Source organism: Calonectris borealis, chromosome 26 (assembly GCF_964195595.1).
Source record: "Calonectris borealis chromosome 26, bCalBor7.hap1.2, whole genome shotgun sequence".
Taxonomy (NCBI): domain Eukaryota; kingdom Metazoa; phylum Chordata; class Aves; order Procellariiformes; family Procellariidae; genus Calonectris; species Calonectris borealis.
In genome coordinates, this window is record NC_134337.1 from 3,691,035 (window position 1) to 3,708,137 (window position 17,103).

General features: G+C 58.9%; 1 protein-coding gene across 1 annotated transcript; it reads right to left on the bottom strand.

The window, feature by feature from the left end:
- Positions 1-177: 177 nt before the first annotated feature.
- DEF6 (DEF6 guanine nucleotide exchange factor) lies at positions 178-16,650 on the bottom strand. The gene is made up of 11 exons (XM_075174312.1): positions 15,521-16,650; positions 10,226-10,366; positions 8,331-8,516; positions 6,213-6,440; positions 5,986-6,132; positions 5,687-5,795; positions 5,306-5,604; positions 4,618-4,784; positions 4,214-4,412; positions 3,766-3,856; positions 178-3,541 (listed from the first exon to the last, which is right to left on the bottom strand). The coding sequence occupies exons 1-11, from the start codon at positions 15,728-15,730 to the stop codon at positions 3,330-3,332; spliced, it is 1,989 nt and encodes a 662-aa protein (XP_075030413.1). The 5' UTR covers positions 15,731-16,650; the 3' UTR covers positions 178-3,329.
- Positions 16,651-17,103: the final 453 nt, after the last annotated feature.

Below are 17,103 nucleotides of genomic sequence, written 5' to 3' on the forward strand. Positions count from 1 at the left end.
TCCTGTCACAACAGGCCCTGCTAAAAAGTTTGCCGCCATCTTTCTTATCAGCCCCCTTTAAGTACTGAACGGCCGCAATAAGGTCTCCCCAGAGACTTCTCCGGGCTGAACAACTCCAGCTCTCAGCCTTTCTTCACAGGAGAGCGTTCCATCCCCCTGGTTGGATGGAACCACTGTGCTCCAGCCCACGCTGCGCTGGAGGAGGGAACAGGGATTTGTCTCAGGCAATGAAACTGGGACTTGAGGTCCAAAGAGCTGCTGACACCAGTGCTGCCGGGCCAGGTGTTTCCTTGGACGCTATGGGACCATGACGACACATCGGTCGAGGTGCCTGCGGGAGCTCTGGGGCTCTCTTCCCCTTCCCAATCTGTGCCCCTCGCTGCTTTCTGCCCCCCTCAGGGCTAGATCAGCTGCCCGGTGGGGGTGTTGCAAGCTTTCTGCTGTCGATGCCGTTACTTGAGGTCTAGGATGGAGCTAATTTTATACCTTCACACCCTAGGTAAACCACAGCGGTGGCTAATCTGATAAGTGATGTCATGTTTAAAAAGCACAGGCCCTGTTCCCACTACGGTTACTCAAGGAGCAGTACAGGGCTCAGATGATGCCCCTCGTTAACGCAGATGTAGCCACAATTGGGATTTGGCCTGATCTTCCCAAAAACGTGGAACCCCAGGCCAGTGCACCGGGACGGCAGAGTTTGGGCAGAACTGCGGGCTTGGGGCTGCGAAAGATTCACGTAGAGAGCATCAAGGTTTGTATCTGACTCTGCAAACGCTCACACACGACGTTACCCCCCAGAGAGCTCCAGGAGCTTTCCCACAGGAGACACCCACGGGCGTGCAGACCCCGCGCACACCCACGCTGGTGCAAGGGTGGGATGGTGGGAGCGGCAGAGACCTGCTCTTTCCCAGCGCCTCCGTGAGCTCTCCTTGTGATCCCGCTCCAGGAATTTATTCTTAGTCGGAGGCGCTGGAGCGCACGCCGACGATGCGCATCAACTGCTGACTTAGGCAAGCTCCAGCCCTCGGTCGGCCGCTCCGGGAGGATGAGACAGATCCGGGCGCATCCAGACTTGGCGGCAGATCAAAGGCAGGTACTGACACTGGTTCCGGCTGTTCCCTCCACACTTGTCCTTGCCTGCGGCAGTTAATGTATAGCTTTTTGCTGCATGGGAAACTCAGCTCTCTGGAGCAAAAGCAACGCTCTGGTGAGCTGCTTTAAGGAGAGACGATGCAGCCCCGGAGTTGGTGAAAAGCGATGACACTGTCACCGGCAGGGATGCGGCCCCACGTCTCCTGGGGGCTGTGCACAGGATGAGAGCCCCTGCGACGAGGCTGTGGCACGGAGCCACGGAGACGGGTGGAGGTGGCCCTTTTCCTCCCTGCCTCGGCGTGGCGCGGCACGTACCTGTCCTGGCGCCGGATCAGGGACGACATTGAGTTAACGAAGGTGACGAGGATGCCATCTCCCATCAGTGCATTTCCACCCAGCCCATTTCCTTCCCAGTAGAGACCGGCGTTTGGCACCCTCCCCGTTCTTGCTCTGCCTGCGGATCGCAGGGAGCAACAAGCAGCTTTGCCAGGGTCACCCGGGAGGCTGCAGCGATTCGTACCACAGCCCCCACGCGCCTCGATGAAAGACAGAGCCCCAGCCTGCGCTGCGGTATGTTGGGAAGGTCTCGCTCCACCAGAAAACCTGTGCAGAGTGGAGGGATCCTGTGTGTCCAAGTGGACCGGCCAGGATGGCACAGGGTCAGGCAGGGACCCCAAATCTGCATGGGGACTGCATGGGGCTGTAGGAGCCCTGCCGCTGCTCAGGACCACCCTGCTGCGTCCCAGTGGGAAGGAGGAGGAGAGGTGATGAATTTGACCTGCAGCCCCTGTGGGACCAGGGCCACCACGGCCATCACCGCGAGGGCTGCAGCCGCCGTCCCCTCCCTGTGCGTCGGCGAGGCGGCGTGGGACCAGGGCACGGGGCCACCCAGTCACCCTCCTGGGCACACAGAGCCACTTTGTCCCAGGGCAGCCACACTGCTCCACTGGCACCCGGCCTCTCTCACAGTCAGGCACAATGAAAAATAATTGTAAAAAAAAAGGAACACTGTAAAAACTGGGGGGGGGGGAGGCGGGAAGAGCTGTGTGATCAAACGCTGAAAGCCGCAGAGTAGGAAATAGATTGTAATCTCCCTAACGAACTGCAGTTAATCAGCGTGAGCAACTGTGAACCGGGGTTTGATGCAGGGCTTGCTACCAGCGCCTGTTTCCAGAGGGGACCCTTATGTGATCGGGGGCTCTGTGCCCCGTACAATAAAGACGGCAAAGTGACAGGTGAATGGGAATGTATTTAAACAGAGGTGCTTGGAAAAACTAACCCTGATGTTGGCATGGGGAGTCTTGCAGTCCAAGGGCAAAGACCTAAATGAAACCCAGAGACCGTTACCTTCCTATATAAGCACTTGATTAATCCTAAGGAGGTGTTGGCCCTTCCAGACCCTTCCTGGTCCCTGTGCCAGCCCTGCCGCCCAGTTCATCGTCTATGGCCAGTTCACCAGCATCTGTGTCCCTCTTGGCCTTCCACAGACCAAAATCCACTGGTGGAACATCTTTCCACGGCTGGTGTCTGATTTCTTTTAATGGGCTCTTTTCTACAGCGGGAATCAAAACCCCGCACTGCCGAGGGGGGAGGTCTGGTGCCTGCAGGGCCACAGATGTGCGGGGAAGGAGGTCTGCGGGTCAGCGGCTCCAAAAGCTTTATTGCTTGTTGGTTTCTGCTAAGATCTACGTGACTCCAGTGACTAACAACCACTTCCAGGGAATGCACGTGTTAGTTAAGGACACCCCGGCCTTTCCGTGGGGGCGGCGAGAAGGCACCGCTCAGTCTGCCAAGGCTTCCCCGGCAGCCACCGTTGCAGGGCCACGCACCCAGGGGTGCAGCGGGCGATGCAGAAGGGTTGCTGGTAGAAACCAAGGGGGAACTGTAGCCCTGGGCCAGGCGCTCCAGACCCACCGGTGGCTTTTTTTTTTTTTTTTTTAAGGCAGGGTGGAAACCAGAGTCTGGGGAGTTGAGTCCAGGTCCCACACCTGGGCAGCCCAGAGGAGACGGCCTCGCTGCCTTCTCCCCAGCGTTGGGCTGTCTGAGCCTCCTGGCACACCGTGGCTGCAGCTCTTCCCTGAAGAAAATGGGAGCATCTCTGCCTTACGTGTAGTCACCTATAGGCTCTGTGCTGGTCCCCACTTGTCTCCATCCAGAGAGGGCCGTATTGACTGTGTCTGCTCGGAGGGACGTGCTGGGCCCCTCAGTTCCCTGCTGGGCTCTGCCGTCCTGCTGGGCTAGTTGGTGGGCTCTGTGGCCATGGTGTCCGCATCCGGACACGGCGGCATGCCGCTGTTCCCACCGTTGCTCACGTTTTCCTTGCTGTTGTCCCTTGTGGGGTCGCTACCTTTATCCTCCACTTTCTGCTTGAGTTTGAGGGAGGAATCTCTCCGGGAGAGGAGGGTTTGGTAGCCAGCGAAGCCTCCTCCGCTCACGTTTGTACGCTTGTCTGGGGACGGACAGAAAAAGAGGATTGTTTACCTGGGGTCCAAACTGACCTTTCAGCTAAGGGCTGCGGGGACTCTCCTTGCGAGAGGCATTGGGGTATCTTCTCTGAAAGATGGGGGTCCTTCCAGCCCCCAAAGAGGGGAAGATGGGTGGGAGACTGGGCTCGTGCCTCGGCGTGGCTGTGCTCAGGAGGGGCAGGGGAGGGTGTGATGGCCGGTCTCCTACCTCCCGGCCCGATGGGGTGCATCAGTCGGTTCATCTGGACGTTCCAGTGCTTGACGTTGGTGCTGGCCTGTCGCAGCTTCCGCTGGGCCGCCTGCGAGGGGACCGAGGAGAGGGGTCAGCCCCCGACCCGGGACCGTGGGCAGGAGTTTCCCTTCCCTGAGTAAGCCTGGGTTGGAGGCTCCCTCTGGGCCGGAGTCCCAGCTCACCCTCCTCTAGGTCTTCTGCTCCTCCTTCAATCCTCCCCCCTCCACACTCCCCCACTGTCGACATTGCTCTGGACACCAGCGCTGTTCCCCCGGGGCAGGACACGCTTGTCCCATCTCGGCCACGCAATCACCCCGTTCCCAAAGCTGCTGGGTCCTCCCCAGTGTGGAGGTGACTCAGGGAGGGCTGGGAAGTCCCGCGGGGCTCGCAGCGTGAAGGGATGTGGCACTGATGTGATGCTCACCATGACGTCTTGGTCCACCCGCTGCCTGTTCACTCTCACTTCTTCCAGCTGCTTCTGCGCCTCTTCCAGACACTTGTTCTTGTTCTCCATCTCCTGCTTGAGGACTTGCTTCTCCCGCTGAGTTTTGATGATGTATTCCTCCTGCTCCTCCTTCAGCTTCATCAGCTGCTTCAGCTTCTCCTCTTCCTCAGCCAGTAGCCTGTCAAGGAAGAGCAAGAGGTGAGGACGTCCCTCCGCCACTTCATCCACCAGCTTCCTCCACCCCTTCCGGCATACTGGGAGGTCACCAGCACACCCCAGTACCCCGGGGAGCACTGCATTGCCCTGGGGAGCGTGTCCCCACGCCCAGCCAGTCCCCTGGGAGTGGGGCTGGTCGAGGAGGGACAGGGATGCCCTGGTCCTACCTGGCCTGCGCATATCTCACGGATTCCTCATCCTGCCGCGCTTTCACCTCCTGCTGCAGGGCCTCCTGGAGCCGCTCCTGCATGTCCTCCAGCTCCAGGATGCGCTTGCGCTGACGCTCTGCCTCTGCCTCCTTCAGGACCATCTCTGCCTGCATGGAGGCGCGAGCCTGCGGCAGGGAGAGGAGCCATCAGCGCTGGCAGAGCCACGGCCGCCGTCCCCGGGGCCCCGCACCCCTGGGTGGATGGGGCCAGACGTCTCCTACACCGGGGAGAGCCCATGGGCAGAGCTCCAAGGCTGTTCCCCTGCTCAGGGAGACACACCACGTTGTTCGGAGCCAGCGCTGGCTGCAGGGTCAGAAATGGCCTCCCTGGCCAGCCCGGCACCAGCAGTCGCCTCTCACCTGCCCCCCAGCTTCATACACCCCGGGGCAGGTTGTCCTCATCTCCTGCTCCTCGGGTCTCTCATGCACGGCGGTGCTGACCCCTCTGTCCCTCGTCCCCGGGTCACACACGGCCCCTGGGGGCCCAGAGGTGATGGGTGGCAGCAGCATTGTTGCAAGAGGGGGACATGCTCCTAAAAGCTCCTCCAAACCCCGCTGGGCTGCCACAGGCAAGGGAAGGGGAAGGAAGCGGCCACCCCACGAGTGACGCAGCCCCGTGGCAGGACATGCCATGAGGATGCACCCACCTGCTCGGCCTCCCGCAGCTGGATCTCCAGAGTCCTCTGCATCTCCTCGTGCTGCTGCCTCCGCCGCTGCTCCTCCTCCTGCAGAAGTATCTCTGCCTGCCGTTGGGCCTCCTTGAGCAGCTCCAGCTCCTGCAGCTTCCGCTCCTTCTCCTCCTGGAGCTGCTTGAGCCGCTGCGTCTCCTCCTCCTTGGCCGCCTTACGCTGCTCCCGTTGCTCCCGCTGCTCCCGTCGCTTCTGCTTCAGGTCTTTGTGCAGGGACTTCTTGCCCTCAGCCTGCAGCCGGATGGCCGTCTGGATGGCTGGGGAGGGAAGGGGACGGTCAGCGGGGACATGGTGGGGGGCACAGGGAAGCTGGGGAGGGGGCGCAGGGTGGGCACGGACCTAACGTCCACTCCTGGCGCTGCCGGGTGTCGGAGGCGCTCATCTCGTAGGTACGGGAGGAGGTCTTCACGCAGAACATGCACCTCTTCCCATCCCGGTCGGGCAGCACCTGCAGGGAGAGGACACAGGATGGCGTTACCCCCCTGTACCCTACTTTATCCCCACTTTCTTCGGCCATAGGACTGGGTCTTCCCATGCTCATGGATTTGAAATTGTGTATTCTTGGGTTCCCCTTCCCAGGGTCTGAAGGGGGTCTCCTGCGTCTCCTGTCCCCCAGCTAAGCATGGCCCAGGCCATACCTCCACGCAGCAGTGCTTGTCCAACGTGATGCTCCCCTTCTTCTCCTTCCGTTCCTCGCTCATGTAGTAGGACAGGACACTGGGCTTCAGCATGAACCACCGCTCCGACCAGTTCCTCCTCAGCTGGCCCTTCTTCCAGAGGTAGCCCTGCGCCCGAGACACACAGGGATCAAAAATGGGGTGGGGGCAGGATGAGGTTTGTGCCCCAGGACGTGTGGGCTCCTTGCCTGTTTGAGCACATCCTCGATGACCTCCTGGTACACCTCCTCCACGGCCATGCTGATGGCCTCCTGCTCGATGCCTCGCAGAAACCGCCCCGAGTTCATCATGTCCAGGAACTGCCAGACCGTCAGCCCCCCCGGGCCCTGCAGCTCCTGGGAGAGGTAGTCATCCAGCTCGCAGGAGTTCAGCTCCACGTTCATGGCTGTGCAGATCTTCTTCAGCAGGTACTCCACCTGCGGGGACAAGTTGCTCAGCGATGGGGAGAAGTGAGAGCCATCCCCACTGCACCGACCCATTTTGGAGAGCCCAAGACCACATCTCTTTCCAGCCTGGAGATGCAGGACCATTATCCCAGGGGTATCACCCCTTGCAATGGTTGATGGTCATGGTCAAGGTGTTCCAGGCAGCGGGCAGGCTCAGGAGGTTGATGTTGGGTTAGAGCTTGACCGCTACTGAGAGTTTTTTCCTTTTAATCACAAGGCTGAGATGTTTTTGGCTTGTTTGTCTGCAGAGTGAGAAAACTCTGCAGAAGTCAAGTGCCTGAAGGAGAACAGACCAACGCTGCTGTCCCCCACACCCGGGCCGCAGGGCAGGGGTCTCAGACCACGGCCCTGACCTCAGCACCGCTCTGGTTTCCAGCTGACGTTGTAAAAACACTGGGGAGGAGCAGGGGAAGAGGTCCCTACGGCGGAGATGAGCGTCGTTTTGAAACTGTAAATAAATTGCTTTAAAAAGAGCTCAAATTGCTGAAAATAACATGATGTCGGGAAGACTTTTTTCAGCTCCAGTTTTGCTGCCAGCTCTCCTCTACCCACGATCTCGGGACCAAGGAGGGTGGGTGACTGCAGAGAGCCACGCAGAAAGGCGCAACACAGCAGAGTCCCCGCTGGATTTTTTTACCTCATCTAGCTCGGAGTAGGGCAAGAATTTAATGTAGTTTCTCTCTTTTTTTTTTTTTTTTTTTTTTTCCTAAGCTCAGCCCCGTAAGCAGAAGGATGATTCAGTTTGTCATGGTCTGGGGAACAGGAAACACCTCTCCCGGGGAGCAGGAAGTGCGGTCGCCCTCCTACATCTGCGCAGCGCTGCGCTTCGGATCTTTTTTTGCCCTTTTTCTTTTTTTTTTTTTTTTTTTAAGCTTTTCTGCTGATCTCAGGAGGTTGATGGTGGAGAAGCAGACGGCAGCTGCTTGCCCAGCTAAGCTCCTCCTGGAGAGGCCGCTCTTGGCTTCTGAGCTTGTCCCTCCTCCCCAGATCTGCCCACCTTCTCGTTGGGGTTTGATCTGGCCCCCGGCGAAGGGAGAACCTCCCTCTCCAAATGCCGGGTGGAATTTGGAGATTTGGAGATTACTGCCAGCAGCTTTGCAAGGCAGCTGGGGCAACCTGGCTCTTAACTCTCCAGCTGCTGGGCAGGGGGTGAGCGTCTGGTGGCAGTGGGCATGGAGAGGGACAAGTGGGTATGGAGAGGGACAAGTGGGTATGGAGAGGGACAAGTGGGTCTGCTCTGCCACTGCCTTCGTGGTGGCACAGGCTGAGAGCAGCCCGAGGGACACAGCCCCATCCAGCCTGACAGTGATTTCATGGGGACCAACCTCCCGTTGCACCAGACTTTACGGGTTTCTTGTCATCTTCTCTTTCTCCCCCATGAAAATCAGGAGGAGTCCTCCGACACCGTGCTCAACTCAAGCTTTGGGTGACACGGAAGGGCGTTAGGCACGGGACCAGCCCCAGCAAGAGCTGAGCTGCGGATGCTCCTTGCTTGGAACTGGCACATTCATTTCACAGCAGACAAAAGAGCTTGGTGGTGTAGGTTTGGGCCACGGAAGAGCACTATGGACCAGCCTACACCTCATCCTCCAAGACATCTAGACTTGAGAGGCTTCAGCATTTTGGAGGTGTCCTCCCAGGTCACCCCCCCTCTCCCTGGGCAGCGGGGGTGGCCATGGGCATAGCGGGGGGTGCCCAGGGCAGACAGCCCCCTCCTCCCACCGCTGTCTCTCAGACGTCTTTCAGGATGTGGTGGGACATGCCAGGAAGCGATAGCGGGGTGCGTCATCCCCAAACGGGGCTCTGCCAGCGCGCAGAGCCCTGGGAGGGTGGGGATGGGGGGGGAGAGGCAGGTCCTACCTCATCTGGCACCATGACGAGAGGGTATTTGTCTTCAGACAGAAAGTTGAAGAGACACCAGAGCTTGAAGGCATCTTGGTGGGATACAACGCTATTCCCGTTCCGGTCGGGCTTGTAATTCTTCTTTGCGGTCAGGGTCCAGCAGAGCTCATCAAAGTTTTCTTTGACAAAAGCACCTTCCTCCACCTGCGGGCAGGAGCCAGGGTGAGCGCGGTGCTGCAGGGCCACGGGGGGGGTTCTGGGGGGAAGCGCTGGAGGGCAGAAACCCTCACACCTGAAATCTCCCGTCCCTGCCGGTGAGAAGCACGGGCTGATTTACACGTGGGATCCACATCTGGAGTGTAAGTGGGGACTGACCCACGATGCCAGTGGGTTCCCAGCACAGGTCCCCTTACGCAGGCAAGATGCGCCGGGGGGTAGAGAAGACGCCACGGGACCGCTGCAGCGCCTGGGCACGGCAGCACAGCCACGGTGGCTCAGCCCTGACCTGCTGGGCTTTGGAGCACCGGCAGAAACCCCGTGGTGAAGGACATGTAGCATCGTGTGGTGCTCTCCCAAGCCCACCCCCCCAGTGCCTCCATGGCTTTGGGTCACTCTCGTTATCCCATTTTCTCATAAAGAGGAGCTGAGGCTCAGCAAAGGGAAGTGATGGCCCACGGGCAGGCAGCAGCGGGGGCAGGAACGATGCCTCCATCAACCTCAGCCCCACTGCCTGTCCACGAGCTTCTGCGACCGCCCGCCCGGCATCGCGAGCCGCTTCACGCGGCAGTTTTGGTGCAGCACCGGTGAACTGTGATGGGGACCAAAGGAGCTTGGCCGCATCTGGCTGCTCCATCCCAGCCGCGTGAGCTGCGCGCCGCCGGCACGAGGGCAAACCGCAGTCTGCAGTGGCAGAGGCGGAGAAAAACCTTTGGGTGGCGGAAAGCTGAAAGCCCCTCTTACTAGGAAAACCCACTTCCCCTCCTCAGGCAGCCTCTGGGATTTTATTAGCCATGGTGAAACCAGAAGAAGAGGGTTTAAAGGTCATCTCCCAAAGATGAGAAACTGGAAGGATTTTGGCTGCTCTGTGATGGGGAGATTGGGCTGGGCTGCCCTTGGGCAGCTGCCTGCCCCGGGCAGAGGGAGCCGGGGAAGGCTCTGCCCTCGCTCGCTGCAGACCAGATCCCTGCAGCCGAGATCAGCATCCCTGGACCAGGCTGGGCAGCTCCTGAGCTCAGGGCAAGGCAAAGACCGGCACGGAGGCCGGCACGGAGCACCGCACGCCGGGGAGAGGCACGGCTCAGCCCCGGGGAAGCGGCAGGGGAGGGAAGGGTTACTGCACCCAGCTCCGGGCCCCCGCTTCTTTCGAGCACACGGTGGAAGAAAGTTGTCAGTCATTTTTCCTCTCCTCACATGCCTGGAGGAAACGAGCACCCAGCCGCAAAGTCTCGCTGTGCCAAACAAAGGTGCCTTTGAGCCGCGTGGAAAAAAGGGAGAAAGCCCCTGCCCACCCCAACCTCTGCTCCTGCCCCGGCACCTCGCCCTCCTCCCTCTCCTCCTCTTTGCCAAATGAGGTCACAGCTCAAATTTGAACAGGAGTGGAGAGGAAAAAGAGGCTGATTTCTCTCTCTGAGCCCTTTAGGAAATGTGGGCAGAGATGCACCTCCACCCAGAGCCTTGATGGAAAGGGCTGACCTCATCCTTGCCGAGGAGACGCTGAGTGTTAAACATTTCTCACTCATTTTGGCATTCACCTGAGTGCTCCCCAGCTCTCTGTATCCTTTTTCCACCCGTCAAGGTATGGGATCTCCAAGAGCGGAAGCCGTGGGGCTCCCACGGGATGCGGGAGGCGACCAGGCACCGGGGTGTCCCCACGTGAGACGCAGCAGGTCGGGGTGGGACGGCCAAGGGCTCACCTTATCCAGGATGTACTTGTTGAGGTACGGCATGTAACCCTGGCTGGACACCGGCCCGTCGTCGTCATCGCGGAAATGCTCTTCCAGCGCCACGGGATCGTGCGGGATGCACAGCACCGTGTACAGGTTGTGAGACAGCACCTGGCCGAGCACGAGGGACGGTCAGAAGGTGAACAACCTCCAACCCTGCCCCAGCCCACCCCCACGGTGCCACCCACCCACCCAGGGACCATGCCCTGTCCAGCATCACCTCCCTGCAGCCGCAGCGGCGAGGCACGGTTTGGGTTTGGCAGAGGGACAGGGGAATATTCCCAAATAGAAACCTGAGAGAATTCTTTAGAAACAAGCAAAAATTGAGGATTTTTCCACATTCGTTTCTTTTCTTTCCTGGCACATGGGGCAATTTTTTTAAAACAAAACAAAACAAAAAGGGCTGTCTCAAACATTACAGAGCAAACAGGACATGCTTTGATCTAGAGAAGATGATAAGCCACCCCAAGCCATGCTGTTTGGCAGCTGCCCTTAGCGATTTCTTGAAAACATAACCAACGACGGCGCCCAGCCTGGCAGCGGTTGCTTTCTGCCAGTGGGGCACAGAAAGACGCAAAGATGCAAATAAGGAAAGATTTATAAGAAACTAAGAAAAGGTTTTGCCCGGAATGGAAGCCAGACAAGGGCGATCTAGAGACACACCATCTCCAGCAGCAGTCTGCGAGCGTCACCAACCAGCCCATTTTTGTTCAAATCCCCCAAAACAAAGCATGTTTTGAGGCTCCCAAATTTCCCACGTGCTGGAAAACCCACGCCGCTGCCGGGCCAGCAGCCAGAACCCGCAGCAAGGCTGCCCATGAGCACCACCAGCACCTCCGGCTCCTGATGCCGGGCAGGCGGTTGTCTCCTTGTCTTTACCTCCCAGCAAGCAGGAATTGGCTAAACGAGCGTCCCAAACGCTGCCGTCCCATTGCACCAGGGTTTGCAGAGACAGCTTGCCAAGGTTTCAAGATTGGGGCTGGAGGAGATGGTGTGCAGCATCCCTGCTCCTCTCCGTGCAGGGCTGGAAATTTCCTTCCAGCAGGAGAGGAGCCGCTGGAGGCCATGCCGGCTGCTGCAGCTGGAGACGGTTCTTGCTCAACCAGATTTTCTTTCTGGTTTTCACCCTCCGGACCGATGTTATCAGCAGGACTCCACCCAGCGCTCAAACATCAGCGGGCTGTAGCCCTGAGCGCTGCTGCTACAGCTGCGCCTTTCGGGGTTTGGTGCAGCCCCCGGGGTCCACGCAGGGGTGGAGAGGGATGGAAACACCCTGGGCATCCTCCGGGATGGCTAACAAATCCGTCAGGATGGATTGAAAGTTTGGGAATCGCATCCCGTGCCCCCTTTCCAATGTGGGGCCTCGTCCCCATCCCTCGCACCTCCTCTCGCAGCACCCCAAAATGACCTTGGGGGTCTTGCACGTGCCCCCGGTCGTGGCCGGCACCCCAAGCCCCTCCATCCGCCCTGGCACGCTGCAAACCACAGCCCCTCCGCTCGCCGGAGCGGTCACCTACAAAATGGAAGTGGGGCAGGGTGGGGAGGAAAGCCCCGGCCAGGCTGATGGCGGGGTGCGTGGGGCCGGGGCTGCCCCAACCCCACGGAGAGAGGAGAAGGGGGAACCCCCCCCGGGGTCTGAAACGAGGGATAGGAAAGGAAAATAACGGGGGGGGGGAGAAGGGAAGGGATGCTCTGAGAGCGGTTTGGTGACGCAGCTTTTCCTCTGCGGCGTGCAGGGGATGGCCGGGGAGGGGGCAGAGGTCTGCCCGACACCCCTGAGCATCCCAAATCCCTCCGAGGGATGTCGATGCTGTTCTCCCGATGCTGTTCTCCAGCCCCGATGCTGCTCTCCACCCTCTCCCCTGCTCTCCTGCCCCCCATCACCCCCCGCTCCCACCCCTCCGCAGTCGCCCACGGCCGCTGCCGTTGCCAGCCAGAGCCGGGGGTGGAATATTTAATGCGGCTGGAGAATGGCAGCCCCTCTTCTCCCCCGTGGGAGACACCGGGGCGATGCCAGGGCTGGGGGTGACCTTTCAGGCTGGAGCCTGGCCGAAACACAAACCCCTCTGGCCCCGACGGGTGGGAGCAGGGGGATCGGGGCTGCTGCCTCGGTTTCCCCATGTGCAAACAGACCGGCCTTGCTGAGCAAATCAAAGCCTCCCCGGAGCTGGGGGTGCAGGGAGTCCTGTCCCAGGGGACCCCAGTGCTGGGAGTCTTTGCCAGCGGTGAGGGTCCCTTGAGCTGCCCATTTTCTGCAGCGGGGACCGCTGCCTCGCCGCCCCATCAGCCAGGACCCCTCGGCTCAAGCCCAGCCCCAGGACCTGACCTTGGGGAAGGCTTTCCCTACTGCTTGCAGAGATGAGCTGCTCTCAGTCCTCTTACTGGCCAAACTGGGACCCACTGGCCAGTACCAAGAGCCTTTTGTGCATGCAACAAGCAGAGGAGCTTTCAGTCTGAGCCAGGCACTTTCCTCCTGCCCCCGGGGGGGTCCATAAACGGGCTGTGCTCTGCTAACCCAGCCCCCCCAAGGCACCAGTTATCCCCAGAGACCCGCACGGGTTATGGGCTCTTTCCCCAAAAGGGAGCAAGAGCCACCTCCCCTGCCATTTGCACCCCGAGCCTGCAACCCCACGCAGTGGGTGGGGGATCGCTGTGCCCCCCGACAGGCATTTAAACCACTCGCCTGTCCCCCTGCCTCCTCCTTTCTGCTCCCCGAGGGCTTTGCTGTAGCGGGCAGCCTCAGGAGACCAAACTCCGCTCAGCAAACGGCTCTGCAGCAGGGACAGGAGCGGAGCAGAGGTGCTGAAAAGCACCAGGATGGTGCTCGGTGGCTCCCACCCGCCTGCCCCAGGCGGGCTCGGCCACCCCAAAGGGCTCAGCTTTGCCCTGCCCGCGGGATCCGCATCCCGCATCCCAGCCAGCAGCCGCAGAGACGGGGAGTAGCTCCCCCAGCTCGGCCAGGGAGGATGCGACGGCACGGAGAGGATAAACGCTTATCCAGGAGCAGGGCTGGTGTGTGCCCACGCTGGGAACAGAACTACCCGACATCTCTCGACGCGTAGCACTCAACCACAAGACCGTCTTTCCTTCCTGTGCAGATACACACCTACACTCGCATATACATATGTACACGCTTGCTTGCATAGGAGTGTCCATGCAAAGAACTCAACTGCTGAACCCAACGGCTTCCCACAGCTTCGCCATCACGCTTTGAAACGCTGCGAAATTTATTTATGCAACCGGCTGGAGAGCGGTCGGAGGAGTTAAGCACCCAGCTCCCGCCGGCGTGCTGCTCATCTACCAGCAAAATCCCACCCCAGCTCCCGGCGCTGGTTTTGTTTCTGTAGGTGCAAATGCTGCGAACACCGGCATTTCTGCCACCCTTGTTCAAGACCCTTCTTGCAGCAACACGCCTGGGTGAGGGAGCAGAGCGCAGCCCGGCTCGCACAACCCGGGAGGAGTTTGGAGAGGGCACGGCCACCGCGGCTTTAACGCGTTATTGCTCAAACCTGCCAGACCCTGGATTTCTTCTGCACTGAACCTACGAGCAGAAATGCTGCTGTTGGCTTGCTTAGGCTGGGGCAAACCTGAGGTAGAGTTTGGCAGCAACGGGCGATGGAAACGAGCTCTCCCTGGCCTCGAGGCCGGTGGATAGTTATCCAGAGATGAGCTTCGTCGTGCAACGGCGCAGCCCAACCCGCCGCCATCCCGTCTCGGTGCTGAAGGCGGGTGGAAAAATAGCGAGGGGTGAATCTCCCTTCCCTTCTGAAATGTCACCCTGGGCAAAACCACTGTGGAGATGCCGTCCCCAGCATCCCCGCACCCCGCAACCCAGCACCCCGCAGCCCCTGCACGAGGGTTTGCAGCTCCCCCAGACCCCTGCACTAACTCTCTAGGAAATCGCCATTAAAATTAGGGTCTCTGTGGCCTCAGCGCCGTCGCCGGTGACGAAGATCTTGCAAGACAAGCGCTGCACGTGTTCACACCAGTGCTCTTGGGACTGGCGAAGAGCTGGGCTGGGCTCAGGACCCAAAGCCTGGGCGCAGGGGATGCTGTGAGGGGAGCACAGCAGCCCTTCTCGGGGATTAGCAAGGGCAATTAGGCTCTGACCTACTTTGGGATTTTCCTTAATTCCTTCAGGTATTTCTGCAGCTTTAAGTAGGGGAGTGTGGCTCGCAGGGCACACGTGCAACGAGTTTCTGGGGAGCAGCCGAAGGGGTTCGGCTGCAAAAGCAGTGGCTGAGCATGAGGAGCCCAGCTCCTGCTGCTTCTCCTCCAGACCCCTGCAAACAAAACACTTAATTTTGGAGCAAAACACGCCCCCCCCTGCCAAGCCCAGCACTTTCCCTGCAGTCTGTCCTGGGGGAAGCCCTATAAAGTAGAGGGAACAGAGGAGAAGAGGTTTCTTTGCAGGGTTTCACAACTCATCTCACAGACTGGCAGCAGCTGCCAAGTCCTGACGCAACATCTCCCCGTGTTTTGCATGTTTCTAGCTCAGGTCCTTCCTCTGCGTTGCAGCCCCCTGCTCCAACCGGCATTTCCAACCCCGGCGCCAGCCTAAGAACCACAACGGGACATTTACACGGCAACAAAAAAGGAGTCCCGACATTTGCAAAGAGAAAACAAACAAACAAATGAAAAAATCAATAATTATTGTCAAAGCCAAGGTGCAACCTGGCGGATTCGACCAGACCCCGTCCCAGAGGCAGACAAAAAAGTTTTTAAAGCCACGATGGTTTTGGCGAAGGACCGAATGCAGGAGCCCTCCGCAAAGCTGCTAAGGGGGTGGGGGAGAGGGGAAATCAGAGATTTTTTGAAAGCGCTGTGTTATTTCTGGCCAGACCGAAGACTTTTAGTTTAAAAATGGTCTGCCTCTACCTACCGACCCGCTGGCTGAACAGGAAGCAGAAACGCGAGTGCTCTGGCAAGCAAGAAAATATAACCCGAGTTTGGGCTGTTACTTGGCCATAAAAAGCATAAGAAACTGAAAATAACTAAAAATCAGATTTCTCCTCATTTTCACCTAGAAAATACATTTGAGCATTAACTCCCTCCACCTTTTTTTTAAAGGGAGACGAGGCAGAGACGGAGAATTTCACCAAAACCAGCATGGAGGCGACAGCAGGGTCTTATAATCTTAATATTTAACAATTCCTCCGTGGAAACCCAGGGGGGACTCAAAGCATCCCTGGACCCGCTCTGCCCCTCGCAGCCCACTCACGAGCCCCACGCCGGCATCATCCGAGCCCCCCTCCGAGGACTCACTTTGAGCTGGGACTTGGAGACCTTGCCGCTCTTCTCCACATCCAGGGCGGTGAAGGCGTACCAGATGGACTTCAGCAGCTCCGCTCGCAGGTCCATGGCTACAGGCGGCGATGGCAGAGGCGGCTCTGTCGAGGCCGAGGATCCGGTTCCAGGAAACCGCCTGCCTCGACAGCCTTGGGCGGCGGGGGACGCGCGAAGCAGGAGCGCCATCTGCTTGGGCGCGCCCCGGAGAAGCCCACGGGCCACATCTCGGTCCCACGGGCCACATCTCGGCCCCACGGGCCCCTGGGCTGCAGGTCTTTTCCCTCCCACGAACAGATCCCCCACGCCCAGGGAAGCACAATCCAGGGCTCACGGAGCACAAAGAGGACAGGGATTCGTAACCCTTTGCTAACTCAGCCTAGAGATCAAAAGCTTTCTCGGCATTCGTGTTCTGCGGAGAGAAATCCCCTCCCTGACTCAAATAGCAGCTTCCTCTTCTGGGATTTAAATGAAGAGCTTCCCCTCGCAGCGGGAGCGCGGGCTGTGCCTTTTGGAAAGGTTCCAGCCCTGCTTGTTTTGGGATCAGTCGCACCGAGCAGAGATCTAAGCCCGCTGCAGCCCTCCCCGGTTATGCCCATTCCTCGCCTGCAGAAACCTCTTCCTCTGCAAACTCCCGAGGCACATCCAAAAAATAAAACACCTGATTGCTGGGAGCCTGCGCTGTGTTAGGTTTATGGTTGGACTCGATGATCATAAAGGTCTTTTCCAACCTAAGTGATTCTATGGTGCTCTCTGCGCTGGCTTTGCCCACGAACTGCCCGGGGCGGGGGCACGCAGCGGAGGGGCTGAGGTTCCTCCTGCTGGGTTGAGGAAGCCAGCCCAGGTCTCTCTCTCCAGCTCAAAGGGCTGTAGGATGCATTCACAGACACATTTTCTTGTATTGACGCAATTCCCTAAATCTAGGCTTGCAGGAGTCCTTGGAAGAGCCGAGGCCTGATCTGAGATTCAGGAGACAGCTCTTAGCCCCTCTAAGACAGACGCTGAGAGCTCAGAGGCTACAACTTCTCTTGCTCACACCCCTCCTCAGCGCTGTTTTTGGACAATCACTGCACTTTCGGTCAATTCAACAGATCTGAACTTCCTTAATTCTTACATCTGCAAAACAGCCACATCCATCCCACCCTCTGCCAGGCACTGGCCCTAGGGACTGAAAGAGAGGAGGGTGGTTGGTTTTGTTTTTTTTTAAAAAAAGAAAATTTTTGATTTGTTTTTATTTCAACTCAGTATTTACATCCAAGTCTAGCTCAGCCCCCAACAAGTAGAGGGAGCGCTTTGCTCTGCTCCACAGCGCCGAGTCTGCCAAGGAAGTTTGCTCGAGATCGGAGTGTGATGAAGAGATGGGAGAATTACTGTCGGAGCCAGGCCGGGCGCTCGCTCCAGCGTCAGGAACTGGTCACCGCTCCAGACACCGAGCCCAGGACAGCCTGGGCTTGCTTTGACGGGGCTTTATTGCTTCTGTGCATATGCTGCCCACTTGTCCCTTACCTGGAGGGGTGGGCAGGAAAGGGGAGCTTTGGGACCATTCCTAGAAGGAGAGGGCA

What these genes read in the sequence shown, in the direction of transcription:
- DEF6 (XM_075174312.1), bottom strand. Translation starts at nt 15,730, where the DNA reads ATGGCGCTCCTGCTTCGCGCGTCCCCCGCCGCCCAAGGCTGTCGAGGC. An exon ending in TCGAGGATGTGCTCAAACAG is followed by an intron (nt 6,133 to 6,212) that starts GCAAGGAGCCCA and finishes TCTCGGGCGCAG; the next exon opens with GGCTACCTCTGGAAGAAGGG. An exon ending in GCACCCCATCGGGCCGGGAG is followed by an intron (nt 3,542 to 3,765) that starts GTAGGAGACCGG and finishes GTCCGTCCCCAG; the next exon opens with ACAAGCGTACAAACGTGAGC.